General features: G+C 39.8%; 2 protein-coding genes and 1 pseudogene across 2 annotated transcripts; all 3 read left to right on the top strand.

The window, feature by feature from the left end:
* On the top strand, positions 1-7,449 carry LOC128437121 (4-galactosyl-N-acetylglucosaminide 3-alpha-L-fucosyltransferase 9). The gene is made up of 2 exons (XM_053419153.1): positions 1-509; positions 3,093-7,449. Exon 2 carries the CDS (start codon positions 3,093-3,095, stop codon positions 4,182-4,184), a length of 1,092 nt encoding a protein of 363 aa, XP_053275128.1. The 5' UTR covers positions 1-509; the 3' UTR covers positions 4,185-7,449.
* Positions 7,209-9,459, top strand: LOC128436492 (4-galactosyl-N-acetylglucosaminide 3-alpha-L-fucosyltransferase 9-like; annotated as a pseudogene).
* A 3,752-nt stretch (positions 9,460-13,211) lies between these two features.
* Positions 13,212-23,889, top strand: LOC128436491 (uncharacterized). The gene is made up of 9 exons (XM_053418216.1): positions 13,212-14,933; positions 15,009-15,110; positions 15,219-15,451; positions 15,547-15,725; positions 16,164-16,257; positions 16,432-16,518; positions 22,729-22,787; positions 22,955-23,159; positions 23,839-23,889. Exons 1-9 carry the CDS (start codon positions 14,693-14,695, stop codon positions 23,887-23,889), a joined length of 1,251 nt encoding a protein of 416 aa, XP_053274191.1. The 5' UTR covers positions 13,212-14,692.
* Positions 23,890-24,398: the final 509 nt, after the last annotated feature.

Here is a 24,398-nt window from a genome sequence, read left to right as displayed (position 1 = left end):
GCCAGGGGCACTTGGACTCACTCGCCCGCTACTGATACTTCATGACGGCCTGATACGATGATGTTTTAAAAATTATTGTGACTTAGTCAACCACCAACATTTTCGTCTCGTCTCGTCAACTAAAGTTAAAATAGATTTAGTCATAGTTTTTATTTTCAAAGATCCGTTTTCGTTACGTCTTCGTCTCGTCGTCGTCATGGGAAAAGGGTCGTTAACGAATATTTTTCGTTATAGTTTTCGTCAACGAAATTAACACTGTTGTGATCTTCAAGTATTGATCGTCAGGACAGAGGATGTCACACCATGTTAAATCCCTATGAGACGAATTGTGATTTGTGAATATGGGCTATACAAATACAATTTGATTGATTGATTGATCGTCCAGCAGTGCAAAGCCGTCTTGTCAGGTTAGGAGCTGAGGATTTCGGACTCCTCCCTGGTTTCCCTGGACGAAAAGTTACAACCGAATCAGAATCAGCAGAATTGGACACATCCAGCCCCGTGGAAAGGTGAGGCCAAGATTATTCAATGCAAGTTGATTGTGGTTTAGATTAATTTATAAACTACAGACAATCCAAGTGTTAGTCGCCTCGCCTGTGATCATTCTCTGTCACGGTTATTTAAGAGTTGCTTTTACATGATAAATAGATAATAATTAATTTACTGTTGTGAATGCCACTTCATTATATCATGGTCAAGCCTGAAGCTAAAGCGAACATGTTCTTAGCAGAAATATTATTGATATGGATATTAGGAAAATTTTAAATAGTGCTTTTTAAATAACGATTTAATTACTTTCCTGGTACAAAAGAGTGAATGAATAACAACAAATACAAAATAAACAAATATCGGTATCGGCCAAAAATTTCCATATCTGTACATCCCTAGTTGCAACACTTTCTGAATGCTTTTTCAAAATAAAAGCAATTGACCGTTTCTGTTGATGGATTCCATTCCCTTGTTTAAAAAGGTTTTTTTATAGGGAAGTATTTGCTGGAGTGGAAGATGCATGGCTTCATACTGTGTAGTACTGGTATTTATTGGAGTACAAGGGACTTCTTACATACAAGGCAATGATTGATCATATTTGTGACCACTGCTCTGCAGGAGTTTCTGTATTTCTGTATTTATCATATAGTTAATGATCTTTATGGCTGGCACAAATTCCAGCTAGAGCTCTATCTACCATACACACTACTAAGTCATAAATTCCTCAGCCTCTTGGCTACCTGTCAGGAGTTTTACCTGGCCAGGATCTGTTTGTCTATGTCATGCAAAAGCTTTCTTTTGATAGGAGCTAGCACAATATATTTACTAAATCAAGTTTAAAAAGTAGCACCATCATGTACGATTAACTTATGAGCAGCAATGTGAAAGATGGACCACAATAAACAAAAGTCTGTGTAGAGGCGGGTAAATAGGGAATCCAATATCAAAAGAAGGTCAATGAATGACGCATTAGGGAAATGGCAGGTCGCACAGCGGACATTTAATATTATTGGTTTTATTTGTTGGGTTAGTAGGCAGGGACTTTGATATCAGACCGAGGTGTGTGATCATATCACAAAAGCCTGCCAGTATCAAATCGAGCACTAACACAGGACAGGTAAGAACATGTTTTTTATTCAGTTGGGAAAATCCTAATTCTTCTAAAGAATAAGAGTATTGACTTTTCCTAAATAAGTATTTATTTCCATAAGTCTCTTGCATTGAATTATGTTATATATAAACTACAATTACTGTTCTGTAATCTGTAATATTTCTATCTCATAAACACATAAACCTCTAATCAAGTGAAGATTGAGTCAGTATTTTTTACTATTTGTCTGATGATGAACAATCTCTTAGGAATGGATACTGAAAGAAAAAAGTTAATGGGTCAATCCGACTGGAATTTATAATCATGAGAAATATCAACTAATATGCGGATCAGTTTTTCTTATAAAGAACATCGGAATATTTTGTTTTTTACTTCCATTTATTTCATAAATAGCCACAGTCAGTTTATATAATCATGAGATGTCAGCAATCCTGTTGGAAATCGAAGATCTAATTTAATTAAATTAGGGATCGTAGTAATGTGTATTTATTTAGGATAATTAACTCTCCTCGTTGTGTTTGCAGCTCGGTTTTCAAGCAAGAATGGACAAATGGAAATTAATTTATTGTTCTTACTACGTGCCACTATTTTACATGTGTACAAGGGATGTTTTTCCTACTGAGAAGTCATAAGAGAGGGGGGAGGGGGGTGTTGAGTCACTGGCCACATTATGAGAGACATTACTATAGATTAAAGTTTGTCGGTTTCACGTTCAAATATTTGTTGCAACAATAGAACCGGTAAGTGTTCCTCAAATCTACGCTCCGACTTAGTCACTCCCCCCCATATGATTAGATAGATATGATGGAAGTGATGAGCCATTACTATTAGAACCGAACAAATGTGGAGCCTGACGTTATGGATCAGTATCTTCTATTCGTGCGCCATCACCACCACGATGTGGCCATTGTCCGTAGGTGCATTGGCCTACAGGAGAATATACTACCTAGTGAAGCTAATGTATGTAATGTAGGTCTGCAGACCTTGCATCCGTCACCATGAGGCCGTTCCCCTCAAAGGCAGCCTAGCTGTAGGGAATATACCTAGTGAACTTGAATTTCCTGCGAGCACATGGCAACAAATAAAACAAAATCAAAATTGAACACTTTCAAACCACCTGATATACAACAATTTCATTAGGCTGCAAAGTATATACAAATTAAAGCATCTGGGATGCAGCAAACCACCTGATATGCACCAATAGTGATAGGCAGTAAAGCACATACAAATTATTCAATCAAATTATGCAATCAAATTCAATTAATCCTACAGTCTAATCTATTCCTGAAGTTTTTTTAACAATAATTGGTTGGAAATAAATGCTTCTTAATTCAGCCCCACACACACTGCTTAAATGTGAAGCTTGAAAATGTGAAGCTTATCAGGCCTGTTGTGCCTAGATACAGGTGCAAAGCTGATTGTATAGTCAAATGGTCCATTGAAGTCATGATGTTGTTATCAAAGTGACAATAGTTTATTTTTTCTTCCACAGATGAGAGGATCTTCCAGTAAAACGCTGTTCCTGGTAAACTTAGCTATCCTTTGCTTTATCTGCTGGGTTATTTCTTTATTTGTATATTTAGAGGCTCCATCTCCCGTGTGTCAGACTATGTCTACAGTAGCTGATGAAAAAAATTATGAAGCCACAGGGTCAACTGAAAAGCCCATCGTTCTGCTGTGGTTCTGGCCTTTTGATGTGAAGTTTGATTTCCAAATTTGCTCAAGCCACTTCAACATTGATGACTGCATTCTGACTGATGACAGGTCATTGTACAGCCAAGCAGAGGGAGTTATCTTCCACCATAAAACAATGAGCTGGCAATTTGAAAACATGCCCAAGGAGCCACGTCCACATTTTCAGAAGTGGATTTGGTTTGATCAGGAATCTCCCACGAACACGGGGAAAACACCAGGTCTGGAAAATCTGTTCAACTTAACAATGGGCTACAGACGAGATGCTGACATCACAGTGAGAGATGAGGTGAAAATCAAGCAAACAGAGACCAAGGAGGAATTTGTTCTGCCCAAGAAAGACAAACTGGTGTGTTGGGTTGTCAGTAACCACTACCCAATTACTGGAACAGCTACGAGAGAGAAATATTACACAGAACTGTCCCAACACATAAAGGTTGATGTCTATGGTGTTGCTTTTAATGGGCACCCGTTGAAACCTGAAGACTATTACCCAACCCTTGCGAGTTGTAAGTTCTATCTCTCATTTGAGAACTCGCTCCATGTGGACTACATGACGGAGAAGGTCAACGGGCCCCTCGCAGTAGGGACCGTCCCTGTAGTTCTGGGTCCACCAAGGGAAAACTACGAGCAGTTCCTTCCCAATGGTTCCTTCATTCACGTAAGTGATTTCCCTGACGCCAAAGGTATGGCAGAGTATCTGCAGCGCCTGGACAAGGACCATGAAGCATACATGAGTTACTTTGAGTGGAGAAAGTATTATGAAGTCACTCCTCATCTTTTGACCTTGAGCAATGAATTCATTCATCCGGTCTGCCTCGCCTGTGACCACATCTCAAAGTACAAAGAATACCATGTTGTCAATGATCTTTATGAGTGGTACTTTCCATGAAAACTACAGTGAGAACATCATTTGACAGACTATAAACTAGAACATATACTTTTGATTTGTGTGATTGCTTTGACATTTATAGAGTAATGAATTAATATAATTCACATGGTAACCGTTGATATTAATATATAGCTGGGGTGTTTTGAGTCACTTTGAGTTGTTTTGAATAAATCTAAACAAATAAATAAATATTCAAATCTAAAAATAGGTTTTACCGATTCTATTGGGGTAATTTGGATGATTATGTCATGTTTATTTTTGCTTTGTTTACAGGTACCTTATTTAAAAAATTTTTAAAGACAAGTGAACTTCCAGTTTCTACCCTGACTTCCTTAGGTTTTCTATTGAGTAGGGTTGTGCTAATGATTAGGTGGAGCATCAGTTGCATGGATCCAGCTGAGTATCTGCACACTTACATTAAAATCAGCTATAATTTTACAACTCTAAGGGACAAGCCTGTGCTTTACACCTGCTTTACACTGTTTTGATTTTAAATTAACTCGCCAGCACAATTTGGTGGGGAGACATCTTGTAGAGCAGAAATTATGCTATTGGATCTAAATAAACATTGTATGACCATCCATTTGGCTTTTCATGCTATGTAGCAGTAATCAAAGACATACATGTACTTTCAATAAAGCGGCCTGGCTTGTGTTACCTACAGTGCCTTGCATAAGTATTCACCCCCCTTGGACTTTTTCCCATTATGTACTGTTACTAACTGGAATTCAAATAGACTTAAATAAACTTTTTCCCGTTTGATCAACAAAACATGCATAGTACTTTGGAGGTGTAAAATAAATTTTATTGTGACACAAACAATAATGAGAACAAAAAAGTTGACATCTGTTGGGTGCATAAGTATTCACCCCCCTGTGTCAATACTTGGTAGAACCCCCTTTCGCTGCAATTACAGCTGCAAGTCTTTTGGGGTATGTCTCTACCAGCTTTGCACATCTAGAGATGGAAAGGTTTGTCCATTCTTCTTGGCAAAAAAGATGAAGCTCAGTCAGATTGGATGGAGACCGTCTGTGAACCGCCATAGATTCTCTATTGGATTGAGGTCTGGGCTTTGACTGGGCCATTTTAAGACATTAACATTCTTTAATCCAAACCATTCCTTTGTAGCTCTGGCTGTATGTTTAGGGTCATTGTCCTGCTGGAAGATGAACCTCCACCCCAGTCTCAAGTCTTTTGCAGACTGCATCAGATTTTCTTCAAGGATTTCCCTGTATTTGGCTCCATCCATCTTTCCCTCTATTCTGACCAGTTTCCCTGTACCTGCTGAAGAGAAGCATCCCCACAGCATGATGCTACCACCACCATGTTTCACTGTTGGGATGGTGTGCTCAGGGTGATGGGCAGTGTTGGGTTTTCGCCACACATAGCGTTTTGCATTGAGGCCAAAAAGTTCAATTTTGGTCTCATCTGACCAGAGCACCTTCTTCCACATGTTTGCTGTGTCTCCCACATGGCTTCTTGCAAACTCCAAACGGGATTTTTTATGGATCCCTTTCAACAATGGCTTTCTTCTTGCCACTCTTCCATAAAGGCCAGATTTGTGGAGAAGACGACTAATAGTTGTCCTGTGGACAGATTCTCCCACCTCAGCTGTGGATCTCTGCAACTCCTCCAGAGTAACCATGGGCCTCCTGGTTGCTTCTCTGATTAATTTTCTCCTTGTCCGACTCTTCAGTTTTGGTGGACGGCCTCCTCTTGGTAGGTTTGCGGTTGTGCCATATTCTTTCCATTTTCTTATGATTGGTTTTATAGTGCTCAGAGAGATGTTCAAAGCTCTGGATATTTTTTTATAACCTAACCCTGCTTCATATTTCTCCACAACTTTATCCCTGACCTGTTTGGTGAGCTCCTTGGTCTTCATGATGCTGTTTGTTCAGTAATGATCTCCAACAAACTCTGAGTCCGTCACAGAACAGGTGTATTTATACTGAGATTAAATTGCAGACAGGTGGACCCTATTTACTAATTATGTGACTTGCAAATGTGACTTGTGAATGCAATTGGTCGCACCAGATCTTTGTTAGGGGTTTCACAGTAAAGGGGGTGAATACATATGCACTCAACACTTTTCAGATTTTTATTTGTAAATAATTGTGAAATCCATGTAATATTTCCCCCCACTTCCAAATGATGCACTATTTTGTGTTGGTCCATTACATAAACTCACGATGAAATAAATTTTAATCTGTGGTTATACCATGACAAAATGTAGAAAAGTCCAAAGGGGGTGAATACTTATGCAAGGCACTGTAGATGGGCACCAACTAACTCCCAGTGTAAGCCTGCATGAAATCTGTTTCTCTAAAGCAGGGTTCCCAAAGTGGGGGTCCCGACCCCCCCGGGTGTCTCGAGACACAGGGGGGGTCGCGAAATGCTGTCCAAAAAAAAAAGTTAAAGTATTTTCAGAGCATAATGTTTACGCTGATCCAGTTACCGTTCTGTGCGCTTTGGATGTATTAACCATTAATGTCAGTAGATGTGCGCAGTAGAATTTCTGTGTCGGCTGATTTGACCACAGAGACGTGAGTGTCGACTGGCTGGACCGCAGTTAATCCCTTCGAGTCAGCGTGTACTCACAAACTAATGGGAACAATACTTGTAAGTAATGCGGCGGAACATTTATCCAGAGTCTATACTATTGTGTCTGTGACATTAAGTGTAGTTGTCTTTTCCTGTTTTGGTTTTAGTACTTGTCATCAAGACAATAAGGAAAGCGTGGGTCTCTGTTTTTTTTTTAATAAATTGAAGGTATATGTTTTATGTTAGTAAATGTGTTCAAACATGTTGATAAACTTGTTTAATAACTGTGTGACCTAATACAACATGTTTGTTTCATAGGGCTGCCTTCAGGCAGAATGTTTACGGTCACTGTTTTTTCCCACATTTAGATTTCATTTAGATTATTTGGCCTTGTTTAGATTTAGTTTCTTTAATTAATTGGTTTGATTTCTGGTTTCTTTGTTTTATTTTATTTTGTTATTTGTTCTGTGGGCAATGTGCGATATGGTTAATGGGTACTGGGCAATTGAATATTGGTGAGTTATTGGCTCCGTAAACTAGAGGCCCTCTTCTGTTATTTCAGTGTATAATATTGCTTGCAATGATAATCAAATCCAATTCTTAAAGTGTGCTGTGCTGCTGGTCTGGAGCCTTCAACTCCCCCCTTTTTAACCTTTGCACATGTGCTGTTTGATCAGTTTTTAACACCATTTGTACGAATTTAATAAATTGTCTATTTCTGGAATCATCAGCCTCCCGTTCCGTTTATTCTGTATGTATGTGGTGAACCCGATTGGCATTCAACTGTCACCTTACACTTTTTAACCACTACACAAAGGAAAAGTTTTATGTTTTAGCGACCCTCCGAAGAGGCACAAGCTCTTACGGTGTGGTTAAGGGAAGTTTCAAATAAACCTGAAAACATCAATTGAAGGTCTCGACCATCTTTCGGGGGATATGCTACAGATAGATAAAGGATACTTTTCCTTTTTGTCCATAAATCAAATATTTTGTTTGATAGTGTAAGCTATTTTATCAAGTGGGTTTATTATGGAAGGTTGATGTCGAGTTCCTGTTATAAGCAGGGTGTTGGTTTGGACTCTTGTTTTGAAAGGGGTTCTGACGGAAGACGGTTCTGTCAATAGAGAATTTTTTGAAGTGTGAGGGAAAGTAAACGGGTGTGTTGTCCCGAGCAATAACTATCTCGCATGTCCTTTTTCGGCTGAGGCCTCCTGACAGTATAACAGAACAAAACGCTGAGCAACATTAGTCTCTAGTAGTTCACTGTTATTTATACAGAAGGACAGTCTGACAGTTTGAAGCGACGCTAAACATCATGGCGCTTATACGCTTCCTTAAAAACTTAACTCTGTTTTTCGGAATATTTGTTTTTTATTTATATCAGAACTTATCTCAGAATTTCCTATATAATTATATCTGAAAAACAAAAACGAATCATCAGAATTGGACACATCCAGCCCCGTGGAAAGGTGAGGGCAAGATTATTCAATGCAAGTTGATTGTGCTGTAGATTAATTTATCAACAAACATCAACAGCTGCCACCCGACAGATGATAGATCCTTATACTCCCTAGCTAATGCAGTTGTGATATTTCACAAAGCTATCAAAGATGCCTGTCCAATCTTCCCACCACGCCAAGGCCCAAATTCCAAAGGTGGATCTGGTTTAACATGGACCCACCCACCAGCACACGCAAGATACCAGGCATCGAAGCCTTTTTTTATTTAACCTTGAACTACAGGCGGGATGCAGACATCCCTGCTCGCTTGCAACTGACCGTCAAGAAGCAAATAGATAAGGAATTTGAGCTGCCCAAAAAATATCTATTGGTTTGTTGGATTGTGAATGCAACTAACCTTTCACAAGCACAGAGGCTAGATACAGCTACTACTGTGAGCTCGAAAAACACGTAAAGGTGAACATCTTTGACATTTCCTCTGCCAAGAACTTGAAGGGAGTACATTTTTCATAACTATTAGTAAATGCATATTCTTTCTTTCCTTCGAGGATTCAGTTCACCCAGATTACATCACAGTTCAATGGTCCTCTTTCAACAGGCACTGTACCAATGGCTTTGGGCCCACCCAGAAGAAACTATGAGAATTTTTCCCCCAGGGGTGGGGCGGGGGCTATGAAGACCGTCATCATTTACCCCCAAACCAGTACATTGAACGGGTTAACTACAACAACAAGCGGGGAAAGCAGAATCTGTTCTCAGGACCCACAGTTCGGAGTACTATTAATGAAAAAGAGTCTGTCCGATCCGTCATGAGATAAAAGAATAACGTTCAGTCTATTGCAGTAATGCCTTGTGGAATAACAAAGCTTTTATTTTTTAAAGTTGTGAACTTGGATCCAAAGATTTTATCGATTGCTTAACAGACCTCTGAAATAGCCGACATGCAAGGTATAAAAGAACTATAAAAGCAGTTTAGTTAATCATTTGAACTCACACATATATAAACCACAAACATGAGCAGTAATAAAGAAAAGTCAGTTTCATGAACAACACTGACTATAAAATATTCACTGCACATAAAACAGATAACATGAGCAAGTTCTTACTTCACGTTATGCAGCAAAGGTCCAGCACACAAACAATAAAGATTTAATATATATTCTGTTGTGGATCACTAAACATATTTTTGGCATGTTTATTTTGGTTTAGACGTTTTCCCAGTTTGCTGCCACTGTTGTTGGGCTAGTCATGAGATCTTCAATTGAAGGACTCTATGCCCGGGGTTATGTCCATGCAACGATGTCAGTGCTGGTGAGTTATTTAACCCTTAAAACAAAAAAATCCTAACTATTACTGATTTAGTAAATGGGCTTGTTACTATTGTCTTACTTGGACTACTGCAGAGGGCAGCATGTGATTTAACATAATTTCTGTCAGTGTTGTATAAAGTACTTGAAACCCATACTTGAGTGAAAGTACAGATATCTTACCTGAAAGTGATTCCGGTAAAAGTAAAAGTCACCCGTCAGAAAATGACTTGAGTAAAAGTCTTAAAGTAGCTCCTTTTAAATATACTTATGTATCAAAAGTATCTGGTGTTGAAATGTACTTAGGTATCAAAAGGAAAAGTACAAGTACCAAAATAAAAAATGCAAAGTGCTTTTGATAGAAGTTCTATACATATATATTTATTTCAATTGACTGAAAAAGTATAACCACAATATACATATAATGTATAATTTTACAAATTTGGAACCCCAGAAGCTGAGGTTCAAATAGTATTGGACTAGTGCATTTGAACTTATAGGGACAAAAAATAATCAACACAACAGAATAAACAAGTGCCTTTTGCGTCTACCTCAAAACACTAATACATGTTGGGACATGGTTTTTGTGCAAACCACAGGCCTCCCTTCAGTCAAACTTGAAACAAGGGAGCCGCATGTTCTGGAGTGAACTCAGTCTCCCAGAGTGCCACATGTTCCCTTTGTCTTAAGACAGTCAAGGAACTCAGTCTCCCAGAGGATGTAACAGGATGCTGCATGTCCTGGGATTTGGGCAATATCACACAAAGGTGTCAAGAACCTGGGGGGTCACTCCTATTAGTCACTCTGGTCCAAGACCTGTGAGGTCACCGGGGCCAATATAAGGAGAGGTCTCCCCTCTCTCTCTCTCTTTCTCCAATCCTCCCGAGGGCGGAAGGCTGCTCTCTCTTCTCTCATCCCTCCAAGGACGGAAGCCTGCTACAGCCTCTCTCTCCTACATCGCCAAGGGGGGGGGCCTGGCTGATCCAGCTTCCTTCTCTATCCAACCCACAACCGGAGGTCAGAGGTACAGCTCCCAGCTCACCCCTCTCAAGGAAATCTCCTCGCCCTTCAAGCTCTACAAAACTCCTCGTAGCGACGCGATGTCCTGCAGGAGAACTTCAACCAGCATCTGAGCACACGGCTCGACAGAATCGCAAATGCAGAACTCTACGACCACCAACCCAGGAGACGTCACAGAACTGCAACTGGACTGCAACTTCTTTTCCCCTTTCCCTCGGACTGGTAACATAATCTGGGCTTAATAATTATACTACGCTAAGCAAGACTGTTTATTTGATCAGTGTGTGTTTATAAGTTTGATATGTGTTGTGATATTGTGGCAACAAGTTATTTGAAAGTAATTGTTAGTTAGGCCCTTCATAGGCCTCCTTTGTAGGTCTCTCTGACTCTTGCATTATCTGATTAACATCTACACAGACACACGCATAGTCTCCACCTAATTAAACCTACCCCCATAAAGCAACCTCAGAAGAAGGGGGGGGGGCTCTTATCTTAGGGACCATTTTTAAAGCATGCTAATTTACATTCACACACACACACACTCACACACTTCCTTGTTAGTTAGTTTGATTGTTTAGTATTTTGTGTTTTTATACTTTATTATGTTCATAATAAATGTTCTTCTTTCACAAATGTTCTGTCATTAATATTGCATAAGTGAATCTTGCCAACTGTTACACTGTTAAGAACTCCATAGCCTTCATTGTTCATTATATAATCTTTAATGGTAAAATATTGAGATTTCTAATTGAACTAGATCTAAATGAGACTGATCTTAATCAATAAATTGGCTATCTTTTCCCTTCTATGAAGGGTGGTGCCCCGCGAGAACTTTAACCAATTAAAGTTATGATTTAATATTAATATTTTAAATATTAATGTTTTACATTTTATTTTGATAACCAAATTTATTGAGTGCCTAAAGGCACACCATTCTATGGTAACACTTTTTACGTACTATTGCACAACATACACTACAGTATAACCACTTAATAATTCTGTAAATATCACTAAACATGGACCTTTCATCATTAGCAGGAATGATACACAATGCCCCTTATGATAACTCAGCAAATGGAAACCAGTTTTAGGCACACAAAATAAGGTAGTTTCTCTTTTGTTAACAGCCTGCACAGTGCTAGTACAGAGAAGGAAAAATCTCTGGATACAGACTCCTTTTGCTGCAGGCCAAATTTCAAAAATCAGAAAGCCCAACTGAATCATTCAAAGTAAAAAGAGGACTCGCAGAAAGGACTCAAGTGAGTGACTCAACCTGTCGCAGTTCCCAGCTTAAGTGCCTTAAGTATATTTGGTTACGCCTCAAATGTGTTTGTCTTCTCCTGGATATCCTTGTCGTGATCTGTTATACAAACAGTAAGAATATATTTTTAACAATACCCTATTTGCACTTCTTTTATATTGGTTGCTTTGGAAATTGTCCTCCACTTAGTGCTCATGCAGTGCTGAGCGCCAGGCCAAACAGCTGCAGCCTACTTCTTTTCTGACTCGCAGCATCAGACAAACAGGTAATGACGGTGTTTGTGCAATCCCCCGACGTTTTCTGGTGATAAATTAAGCACAACATTAGCACCGCTGAAAACATTATGTCGCAAATGGTCCGACGTTTCCTAAAAAATAAAACAAAATCCGGGATTTCAAAGCCTTGTCCAGCTGTTTACTGACGTGTGTCATGTTTAATGAAGAGAGAGAGGGAGAGAGATACAGGCAGGCAGGCAGGCAGGCAGATAATTTAAAGGCAGTTTTACTGTTCTACAAATTAGACAAGTTCACTAGTTTTGTTTCATTTAAAATCGTAATTATTGAAATGAAAGGTAGGTCTTAAGTTGAGCTCCATGACAGTCTGGTGAGGTATATTGTGGTATATTATTAGTGTAATGCTGCTTATGCTTCAACTCTGTCAGTTGGCCTTGTTTTGTCTGTTTTTGCCTGTTATTCATTTATTTATTCAATTCGATAATTTGAGTTAGTTTGTTAACAAAAATAAATATCTAAGTTGAAAATATCCTACTTGGTTTTTTATTTATTTATTATTATTATTCTCAATTTAATAAATAATCTTGGCGATGGGTGCCCTTTTTTGGGGGTTTGAGCACCTGCCCCCCAAAATGTCTGTGCAAGTGCCTGATTCTAGTCCTGTGTGTGGATCATATAGTCATTATAAAAGGTGTGGGTGGGCCGCACACATTTTTTAGTTTTCAAATTGGGCCACAGCATTCTTAAGTTTGGGAATGGCTGATCTAGAGGACGTAAACCTCTTAACAAAGTTTCTGAAGGTGAACCTGCGGTGGGATCATTACCGGAACAGCCTGCTCGACCCCGGTCGCCTAAGGCAGCCCGACCAACATCTGGACTTTTAGGGTCTCGTGCTGCCCCCCCGGCGGCAAACACCCCGCCGGACCTGCACATCTCCCGAGGCAGCGGGCACGCAAGTAAGAGGAATGTGCATGTCCGGCAGCGAGAGAGAAGTGCGCCATGAGTAGAGGCGCACCTCCGCTGCTCAAGTAACGAGCCAGTTTTGAGAATATATACGAAGTAGAAAGTACAGAAATTTGTGCTAACATGTAGCGAGTAAAAGTAAAAAGTATTCAGGAAGATCATTACTCAAGTAAAGTACAGACATGTGAAACATCTACTTAAGTACAGTAAGGAAGTATTTCTACCTCGCTACTTCCCACCACTGATTTCTGTTGCCTTCCACATAGACATATCAACATGTTTAACTGTTATATAGTCTCGGTCTGAGCATTAACAACTGTTCTAAAAACACTTTATACACTACCTTCTAATTTGTTTCATAGCATTGACCTTTGCTCATGGTTTACAATGTAATTCATCATAGCACACTTAATTACTTAAGGGAAACAATTTACAATTTCAAGTTTTATATTTATTTTAAGCCTGGTGTACTTACGCAAGATAGTTTAGTTGGTACTTCTTAGAAAAAGGTGTTATCTGCACTGAGGGAAACTATCTTGATTTGCATTTGTAAAGCACAGAGCATTGTCATTTGCATGTGAAAGCCTCCCTAAGGCCTAGGAGCAAGGGGGTCACCTCCCAACATTCATAGACCTGTAAAACTGCCAGAAACTGGTAAACCCGCGTCAATTCCTGACAGTTTTCTGGGCTGCCTGCAGATTCCTGTGAACAGCCGTTAACCGAAAATTCCCCCAAAATTTCTTGCGGCACTTGGTGACAAAAACTCTTCTTTTCATGCAGTGGAAGGGACTTTAGTTTCTCCTCTGTTAGGCTTGGTAATACTACCAACACAGCTTGTCTGACATGTCAGCATATATCTGGGCAACATGGTCTCACGAAACGGTTCGTAAGATATCGTACTAAAGACGCAATGTACAAATATCCGTACAGATATGACGAAATGCTCCAAACGACCAGTGCGCCTGCGCAGACCTCTGCCGTGCTCTCGCTCTGCGGTGCTCTGATAAAGCAACATGGCGGAGATTGCTGTATTATTTTTTGGAAAACGCTATGTATAAGCAATGTTTCTTAATAAAAATGTGTTTTGAAGATATTTATGGCGAGATATGTGTTTCAGTTTCAATATTTTCATTCAGTGACCTTCCACGGTGTTTGGTTTGTTAGTTATTCCGAGGAGTTTCTGTCGTATCTAAGAGGGTTGCTATGGACGCTTTTGTCGCTCCTTGCCGTCAAACCGGAACACTTTGTAAATTGCCCCCGTTACGTTACTATCTTTTCATATAGTGCAAGGCATCGGTAGAAGAAGGACACACAAGATGTGTATTTAATCAGGACAAAATGCCTTTTTATTTTCCTCGCCCCGTAAATTCCTCGCTCTACAGCACATAACCACGTCCGTAACAAGAGCCGTGCTACGGACGTTGCGTCATTCTCCTTCGCCCCTAGTGACGATAGTTTCTATTTTTATATTTCTATTTCTGTGCCATGTTTGATTGGCAAACAAATTTGATGGCCCAGCCCATACTTTTCCTTATATACACCATTTTCTCTTCCTGAAAAAGAGAATGCACTAAAAGAACTTGAGAGTCTTCTCAGTGTTTCACACGATGACACCGATGTCGTTATTGATGCCAGCACACCAACAACAGCCAGCGACTGGAAGACTCGAAACATCTTCTCGTCAGAGAGATGGAAGGAAGCCAGACAACAGCTTGTGGACAATATGCTCAGAGCAAACTGCATCAAACCACAGCTCTGTCAGAGATGCTTAAAGAAGGACGCCACAATCAGATGTGCTGAATGCATGCCCATGCAATATTACTGCTGGGATTGTGACATTAGCCATCATCAGTCCCAAGCACTTCACAATCGGGCATCCAGGATTCATGGCTTCCACAAGCCACTGCCGCCAACAGTTGTGGTGAAAGATGATGCTGACGGGCACTATTCTCATCACATATGTGGTAAATAAATATATTTTCTTTTCTTTTTAAAAACACAAATCTATTTATTTATGTTTTTAATCTCTTTTCCCTTAGTAAGAATATTGCCAATGGAAATGCCAGACCATATATGCGAATGCCCTCCAGAGAGTCTAAATGTTGTTCCAGGGAGGCCTATAGTCTTCATAAACATGAAAGGTAACTCTTTAGCATGAACTTTCCATACTGTCAGACAAGTTTAGGCTTTTGAGCACCTTTTCTTTATATTCTTATCAGAGAATATAACAAGTTTTGTTTTTTACCAAGGGCGATATGATCTGAACCTCCCAGAGCTGCGGTGTGGAAGCTGCTGTGCTAGCTGGAAACCAGAGCTCAAAGATGTCCAAGTTAGCGGCTACTGGCCGGCCACAAAAAAACTTTACACACTTTATGATGTAGCCATATTTCAAGGGTTCAAGGAAATGAAGCTGGTTCCTCCAGGGAATTCTCGCTTGAGCTTTATGAGAATGCTCGATGCACAAACAACAGAGTGTGGCAGGGTGGGCTGGCATATATTATATGTTTACAGTATTTATCAATGTCTCCTTATAATTCTGCATACGTATAACTTAAATTGTAATGGATATTTCAACAGACTGGTAAAGTGTGTTCTGACACATTCTACAAGAGCTTCATGGAGTGGGTGATAAGCTCTTACGAGGTGAACAAATTGTGTTCGGAGCAGCCGTTCATCTGCCCAGCCTGTTGTCCACAAATGCTTCCTGTGTCCGTCGATGGAAACAGGAAGCACTACCGCTTCAAAAAGGATGGGTGGTGTGTCTATGTTTTTATGTTACATTGTCCTATCATGTCCATGTATCAGCTCTTTTTTGTTATGTCAAGAGTGTTTGTGTAAATTCTTAAGCAATGCAAACTGTTATAGTGGGAGCCAAAAAAATAAAAAAACACTTGAGGGATTCTTAACACATTCAACCTGTTGTGCTCAAGTGACGGAACCTTCTATTTGCATTTAAATTGTTAATGTTAACATATTTTATTTCAATGCCTACAAATAATGAGCTTGTGAGTATCTATCAAGATACTCATAGATCCACATGTGGTTGAAAATCTGTGTTTTCCTCAGATTAGGATTTCCCACAGCTGGGACTCCCAAATATAGATTACGTGACTGCTGAAGCAGCAGCCGCAATATTTATGTATATTTATGTATTTATGTTAAAATGATCATATATTGCTATGTATGTTCTCTAGTACTGATGAAGCAGGTTACTTTGAGGGTGTGCTTCTCTGCAAAGATGATGAGGTGGCAGCCTTTGTGGAAGACATCCAAAGGAGGACCAAGCATGTAAGAGTGTCTGTTTTTAATCACATAATTTGTCATTGTACTTTGTATACTGCAAGCCCAATTTTATTTTATATGAGTACTACCATTTGCAAAAGTATATCCTGCAAAATTACACCCAAAAATTTTCATAAATTAATTTAAATGACTACTGTGACGATGTTTTGTCATTTTTAGGTGCCAGGAAAGGGGGTTTGTGGCAGGTCTCAGCTGAATGCAGCCAAAGAGACGAGTAAGAGGAGTAGCTCCAGCCTTGATGAGCAGGTATGTGTTGTAAGAGATTTCTCTTGGAATTACTATTTACCATACTAAGTCCCTAATAAACATGCTAATTCTGACTTCCGGTTATGGCGTGACGTTGGTAAGACGCATCTCAGCGAGGCTCCGAGGCTAACTTACTGGTTATTGTGTTAAACAGACCACAAACAGCTTAAGCCGTTCATACTCTAACAGAATACTTCCAGCCAGCATTATGGTCAACACCAAAGCCCAGAAAGCAGCTCAGCAAAACTCAACGACATCGAAACTACCACCGTCTACTCCACAAGCTAAAGCTAGCTCAGCTGCGGCTAGCATGGAAGCTGCGTCGGAGGCGGCTGCAGAGGAAAGGTCAAGTGCTGAAGTCATCAGCGCCATACGCGCGATGCAAAGCGACTTCTCGAAAAAGTTTGAAGATGTGCTGAGCGGCATAAGTGGAATAAAGAACGAGTTACAAAGGCAAGCCAATAGGATTACGGAAGCAGAGGACAGAATTGGACAGGCGGAGGACAGTCTGGACGTCGTGCACAATACTGTTAAGATGTTACAGGAGAAATGCGCCATGCTGGAAAACAGAGTCGAAGACCAGGAGAACAGAGCGCGTCGCAACAACCTAAGGCTCATCGGCCGTCCAGAAAAAGCTGAGGGCAACGACATGTGTGCTTTCCTGGAAAAATGGCTTATAACAGCGCTCGGCACGGACACTTTCCCCACTCCTCCCAACATCGAGAGAGCACACCGGATAGGACGACTTAGTGCCGGCCAGGACCCAAAACCAAGAGCGGTGATTATCCGATTCCTTAACTACAGAGAAAAGGAAAGCGCTGTGCGAGCAGCCCGGAGACAGAGCACAGTGAAGTTTGAGAACCAAAGCGTGAGATTCTACCCAGATCACTCAGTTGAAACTCACCGACAGCAGAGGCTCTTTGACCCGGTGAAAAGGCAGCTACAGTCCCTGGGGCTCCGATACGGTATGTTCTACCCGGCTATTCTGGCGGTCACCCACAACGGGCAGCGGCACTCTTTCACGACGGTCCACGACGCAGAAAAGTTTGTTCAAAGAGTCCAAGGTGACACCAGCGACGCGTCCGCGCCGAAGGATAAGTAGGATAAATGTAGGACGCTGCACTGTGATGCTACTGACCGGCGCTGTTTCACGCGGAGAGAGGTAAACAAAAACATGCTATAATGAGGCAACGCTGGCCACAACGACTGACAATTCAATGCAGCGTTCAATAACGTCAACACCTGTGAGATAATGTTGAATTTCTTGTTTAGTTGAAACGGGCTGTTCCTTAAGGGGAGTTTATAAGGTGTTGTGTTACTCCAATATAAAAAATTTAACTAATTTTGTTATAAATATATTCACAATGGGTTGTTGGAATTTCTATATATATATTTTTTTTTTTTCTTCTCACTATACAACAGAGAGAGGCTGTTTTTGAATTCTGTTTTTCTTGTATTCCTTCCACAACTGCTCCCTTATTTTTCGATAGCCTTCCTAAAGCAATGCCTATTTGGTAGGACAATATATATTTCCGTTCTTAAGAGAATAATTTAAATGCTCTGAATAATTAATAATTTGCCGGAGCATGCAGGAGAATAGGACTCTTCATGCTATCACGCCACACTGCTCCTCACTACGAGGATCAGATATGTAAAATAACCGAAGCGCATAGTTACTTAAGGGGTTATATCAATGTATTTCGTTCGGGGAAATGCATAGGGGACTTCAGGGTATCTTTATTATTTAGGTGGTGTTTTTATTTTATTTTAATTTTATTTTTTCTCTCTTTTCTTCTCATTACTGTTATCGCTATTTGCCTGGGTAAAATGTGTAGTATTTCCATCTCCCATGGGGTGCTCTGCTTCATAATTGATTTAATACTGAATGGTAGGTAGATCAGATATTAAGATCACATCCTGGAATGTCAGAGGGTTGAATAACCTAGTCAAATTAAAACAGGTACTAGGCAGGATTAGACTACTTAAATCTCAAATTATTTTTCTGCAGGAATCACATCTGACTGATATTAACAAAGTTAAAAAAAGATGGCCTGGACAAATTTTTGCTGCCCCATTTAACTCCCAAGCCAGAGGCGTCATCAGTTTGATCCACAAATCAATCCCATTCAAGATCAACCAGGAAATAATTGATCCAGCTGGCAGATATATTATTTTGCAGGGAACAATATTAGAAGTCCAAATTACGTTGGTCAACATTTATGGACCTAATGAGGACAATCACTCTTTTTTTAGGAGTCTCTTTCTTACTATATCGTCTATGCCTGGAAAATATGTAATTGGTGGTGACTATAACTGTGTGCTAGATCCCGTTAACGATCGCTCTTCAGGCATTGACACCACTCATCCTCATACTAGAAAGCTCTTGCTACAGTCTATAGATGATCTTAACTTAATTGAGGTCTGGAGAAAGTTCCATCCCAGCAGAAAGGAGTATTCGTGTTATTCCAGTACTCATAAAACATCATCACGTATTGACTATTTTTTGATCTCCATGAGTTTACTACCCCAGGTAAACGAATGTGGTTATGATAGTATAGTTCTATCCGACCATGCCCCCATCTCTCTAACCCTTCATATGCCAAGGCTTACACGATGTCCCCCTAGATGGCGCTTTCAAACCAAATGGCTGCAAGACCCCAAATTTGTTAAATTTCTTGGTGATAACATTGACATCTACTTCCTGTTGAATACAGATCAAACAAGTGCAAGTGTAAAATGGGAAGCATTTAAAGCTTACATTAGAGGCATGATCATAAACTATACAAGCTTTAAATCTAAGTCCCATTTTGAAGAACTAATCAATCTTGAGACTCAGATTAAAATTTTGGAGTTAGATTTATATCAAAATGATAGCCCAGAGAAACATAAAGAGCTTCTTCTGTTGAGAGCTAGGTACAAAGAGCTTTCCACTAACAAAATTGCCGCAAATCTTCTTTGGTTGAAACAATCCTACTATGACCAAGGTGACAAAGCAGGGAAGCTCCTTGCATGGAGAATTAAAAGAATGCAAACAGATAGAGCTATTAATTCAATTAGATTAGAAAATGGAAATATGGCAATAGACCCAGCTGCAATAAACTCCTCCTTTAGAACATTTTATGAATCCCTTTATCAATCAGAATATCCAGAGAACACGCAGTCACAGATTGAATTCTTAGACCAATTAGATATCCCGACTATAACAGATCAGGATAAGACTGAACTGGATAAACTATTTACGGTTAAGGAAATGTTAGAAGCTGTGCAGAACATGAGAAGTGGAAAAACCCCAGGGCCGGATGGGATACCTATTGAGATTTATAAATTGTTTCCAGAAAAATTGCTCCCTCCACTGCTAAAAATGTTCGAAGAGGCATATGAATCAGGAATCCTGCCCCCATCCTTACGGTCTGCACTTATTACCTTGGTACCAAAGCCTGGCAAGTCACCAACAGAAAGGGGATCCTATCGCCCCCTATCTTTAATGTGCTGCGACACAAAGATATTATGCAAGGCCTTGGCTAGGAGACTAGAGATATGTGTTCCATCCCTAATTTCTAATGATCAGAATGGTTTTGTTCTTGGACGCCAGGCATTTCATAATATACGTAGAGTATTGAATATATTACATGAAAGGCGTGATGCCAAAGATAATGCAATCCTATCGTTGGATGCTGAGAAGGCCTTCGACAGGATTGAATGGAAATATTTGATGGAGGTCTTGGCAAGGTTTGGGATGGGAGAAAAGTACCTTAAATGGGGGAAACTTTTATATACAGAACCAACAGCAGAAATAATAACAACCTCATATCACAAACCTTTAGTCTTCACCGAGGCACGCGACAAGGCTGTCCTTTGTCGCCCCTTCTGTTTTTGTTTGCTATTGAACCCCTGGCCTTGGCCATCCGGCAGCATCCAAAAATCTCCGGTATTAAAATAGGAGAACTGGAGCATATTATTTCGCTCTTTGCGGATGATGTTGTTATCTATTTGTCCAACTTGAATACATCTATTCCAACACTCGCTGACCTAATCAAATCGTTTGGAGAATTCTCTGGCTACAAAGTTAATAGTTCAAAGTCAGCCATACTATTTCTGAATGAACATGAAAGACAAAACCCCAAAGTAGTTACCCCCTTTTCAGTTACCAAGGAGGGATTGACATATTTAGGAATCAAAATAGTCCCGGAAATTGAGAATATAGTCGCTCTCAACTATGATCCCATAGTACAATTCACAAGCGAATCTTTGAGTAGGTGGATGTCAATGCCGATCTCTATGTTAGGCCGTATTAATATAATTAAAATGTCAATCCTCCCTAAATTCTTTTATTTATTTCAATCGATCCCTCTCCCACTTTCACAAACTTTTTTCTGTAATCTTAGGAAATTGTTCTCAAATTTTGTATGGAATAACAGGCGTCCAAGACTGCGGCTCTCCTTACTGTATCTTCCCTACGACAGAGGGGGGCTTCAGCTACCTAACCTACAATGGTACTATTGGGCAGCACAGCTGCGCACAGCTATGTTTTACTTCTCCTCTGACCCCCCAGCATGGATAGCTATCGAACGCACTGCAACATACGGTTTACCTCTTCAATCATATATGTATTCTGCTCCTATTAAGATACTCAAGAAACAGACGAAAAATCCATTTGTTAAGAATACCCTCTCTGTATGGCATGAAGCGCATGCTTATGTTGGGGATGCACCCAAACTCTCCCAATTCTCCCCGATATGGGGCAATGACAGCTTTGTTCCTGGTAGAGCTGATGGTGGATTCAAACAATGGGCAGAAAAGGGTTTGGGCAAAATAGCGGATTTATATGTAGAAGGGAAACTAATGACTTTTGATCAGCTGGTTCATAGATATGGGATCCCTAGAAAACACTATTTTAAATATTTACAGTTAAGAAGCTTTATAACATCACAGACCCACAGCTTACTGGAGCCGCCCCTCTCAGATACAGAGAGTATTATTGTAAAGAGTGGAAATAATCGAAGACAAATGGCATTATTGTATACTATGCTGAGATCCAAATCTATAGACACCTCACACTCCAGACTTAATGCCTGGAGGGATGATCTACGAGTAGATATCACTGAGGTTGAGTGGGAAAATACTTGCTTAAAAGCACAAACGCAGACGATTAACACTGCATTGAAACTGTTACAGTATAAATGGTTGTTCAGGACATATGTCACACCTGTGAAACTCAATAAGTTTAACCCTGACATTCCTGATAATTGTCCTAAATGCAATGTTTATGTTGGCACACTGTTGCACTGTATGTGGGAATGCCCACAAATTCAGTTGTTTTGGAAGAATACAGTTAACCTGGTCACACGTATAGCTGCCATAGAGGTCCCTCTTGAGGCAAAGTTCTGTATATTAGCTATCTATCCTAATCACTTTGTACCAAGCCGAAAGACAGCACCTTTGATTAACCTGTGTATGCTTCAAGCCAGGAGAGTGATCGCTTTGAGATGGAAGAGTGTGGACAGTCCTACAACTGCAATGTGGCTAAGGGAAATGGCTTCTTGCCTTGCCTTGGAGAAATTAACATATGTGGTCAGAGGGAAAAACAGTAAATTCAAGGAGATATGGGACACCTTCATGCAATTTTTGGAAAGCGACCAAGTGGAAGTTAATGAGTGAAACAGAATAAAATAGCAGCACCTAATGGGATGAATATTAATAGTATCTAACTAATATTATGAATAAGAGAACGTTATTTTATCTAGGCTTTTGATTTGATTGATTGGAATTTTATTTCATTTATTTGTATTTGTATATTTCTGTCTTTATTTACTTCCATTTATTATTATATTTTTATTATTATTTTATTTAATCTCATTTAAGTTTTTTTAATTTCTGCCTTTTTTTCCTTACCCTGAGTGTTTGATTGTGGGTTGGGGGTGTTCATAAACGTTTGTATGTTTATAAATGTTTGAATGTATGTTTCTTATATGTAAAACTCAATAAATATATTGTTAAAAAAAAAACAACATGCTAATTCTGTTACAAACTTATGTCGATGGTATCAGACTTAATCTATATTATATTAAGATGTATGTCATTTTTGTGTGCGCAGTTTTATTTTGTTCCTCAGTAACATTGTTTTTTTAGCAATTTCTTTGCTGGAAGGGTAGATAACTTTTCTACTATGCAGATAAATTATGTGAAATTAAGTGTACCATTGTTCGACAGGGTATAGAAGTAGCTGTGTGCCGTAATGGGATTATTCTTCGGGCTCTGAATATGTTCAGGCAAGTTTGATAACCCTCTTACTAACATCTATTCCAAAAAGGTTTCACCCTTTCAGGACATATACTTGCTAACACCATAAACTCATCTATTAATCGTAAACCTAACTTCTGTCTTTTTGTCAGTTTATTATGTATTGTTGACATAATGCTGTGATGCAATCCTACAGGGGTGAGATCTTCGCTTATCCCATGATCCTGCAGAAGGAAGTCTCTGCCATCAGTCCTCCAACCTTCTTTTGCATGGACGTTATTTGCAAATATTGGCCTTACATCAGCAGAATTTGTGAAGCCTACCCTGAATATCATCACCTCACTACCATGAAACCCTTTCTGTCTGTGCTCCATGCTAAAGCACACGGTATCAAGTGTGAGGTAATTTTAGACATCAATTTCATTTTCATTTGTTAAATTACTCGTGGGGCTACTATGTGAAAAGGGGGATGATTCCTACATGGTTTTACTAATATGCATGTAAACCACCTTAGGTTAAAGCTTAAACTACACACTTTATTCTTCTTCTTATTATATATATTTAAATGTGCTGGATCACAGAGCCAAAACAACAGCGAATGTTTCTCTGGCCTTCTACTAATGGGATGCACGGTATCATCCTAAAATAATAGATAAAATGGGGAGGAGGAAATCAGGATGGAGCTGGTTCCACCTTGGGAGAGGAGGTGGAAATGGTCAACTCCTTCCTCTCCAGGACTGCCATAAACACCAAGTTTATGGGAAAAGGAGGTTGGTTGCAGTTTCTGACTTATCTAATATAATATTTGCACATCCAGGCTAATCATTCAATAGCATTACACGACAATTAGCATAATTAAGAGTGTATCATTGATTGTATTGAAAAAAAAATCTGTTTGTTACAGCCCGCACAGACATGCTGACTGTCCAGATCATGGACTGGAACAAAAGGAAGGTGAAAAACATGTGCAATACCTTATGCTCCAGATTTCATAAGGTAATTGTCATTTATTTCTTAAAAGGCCACATTGCAATCTCAGTGAGGAATAGATAACATTTGTATTCTCTATTTTCCCCACAGACACAAAGGGATCTTCAGAGGGAGAGGCAGAGCCTAGAGGCTATCAAGTAGGACCTGTCTTTGAATGATGAGACTGTGCGGCAGTGGGTCACAGATGTACAGGATTGGGCTGAACATGGTAGGTGTCTTAATATCTCCGTGTTCAAATAAGATCAGAAAACATACTTGGTAAGATTGCATTACACAATGTACATCAAATTACAGTATTGCTTTGTGTTGTTCAGATTCACCAGCTGGCAGCAGTGATTCTCTCCTGGAAGTGAGGAGAAGAATTGAGGAGAATTCACTGGGCCTGAGACAGCGTAGAGCCCGTCTCTACAGTCATACAGGTACACACATTGTGGGATACATTAAATCTTTAAAAAATGTTTTAACAATGAAATATTTCATTGTACCGCAGACACCAACTCAGGACGCTCTGTGATTCGCAGCCGCATGTGGAGGGAAAGGAACCAGCTTGAGGTCCATGTGGCTCAGCACGACGAGATGGTCCAGCCACAACAGCAAATTGGCGCTGTTGAAAATCTCTTAAATGCTGGCTACATCTTTCCGTGGCTGTT

Source organism: Pleuronectes platessa, chromosome 3, assembly GCF_947347685.1.
Source record: "Pleuronectes platessa chromosome 3, fPlePla1.1, whole genome shotgun sequence".
Taxonomy (NCBI): Eukaryota; Metazoa; Chordata; class Actinopteri; order Pleuronectiformes; family Pleuronectidae; genus Pleuronectes; species Pleuronectes platessa.
This window is presented reverse-complemented; position numbering and strand designations above follow the sequence as displayed.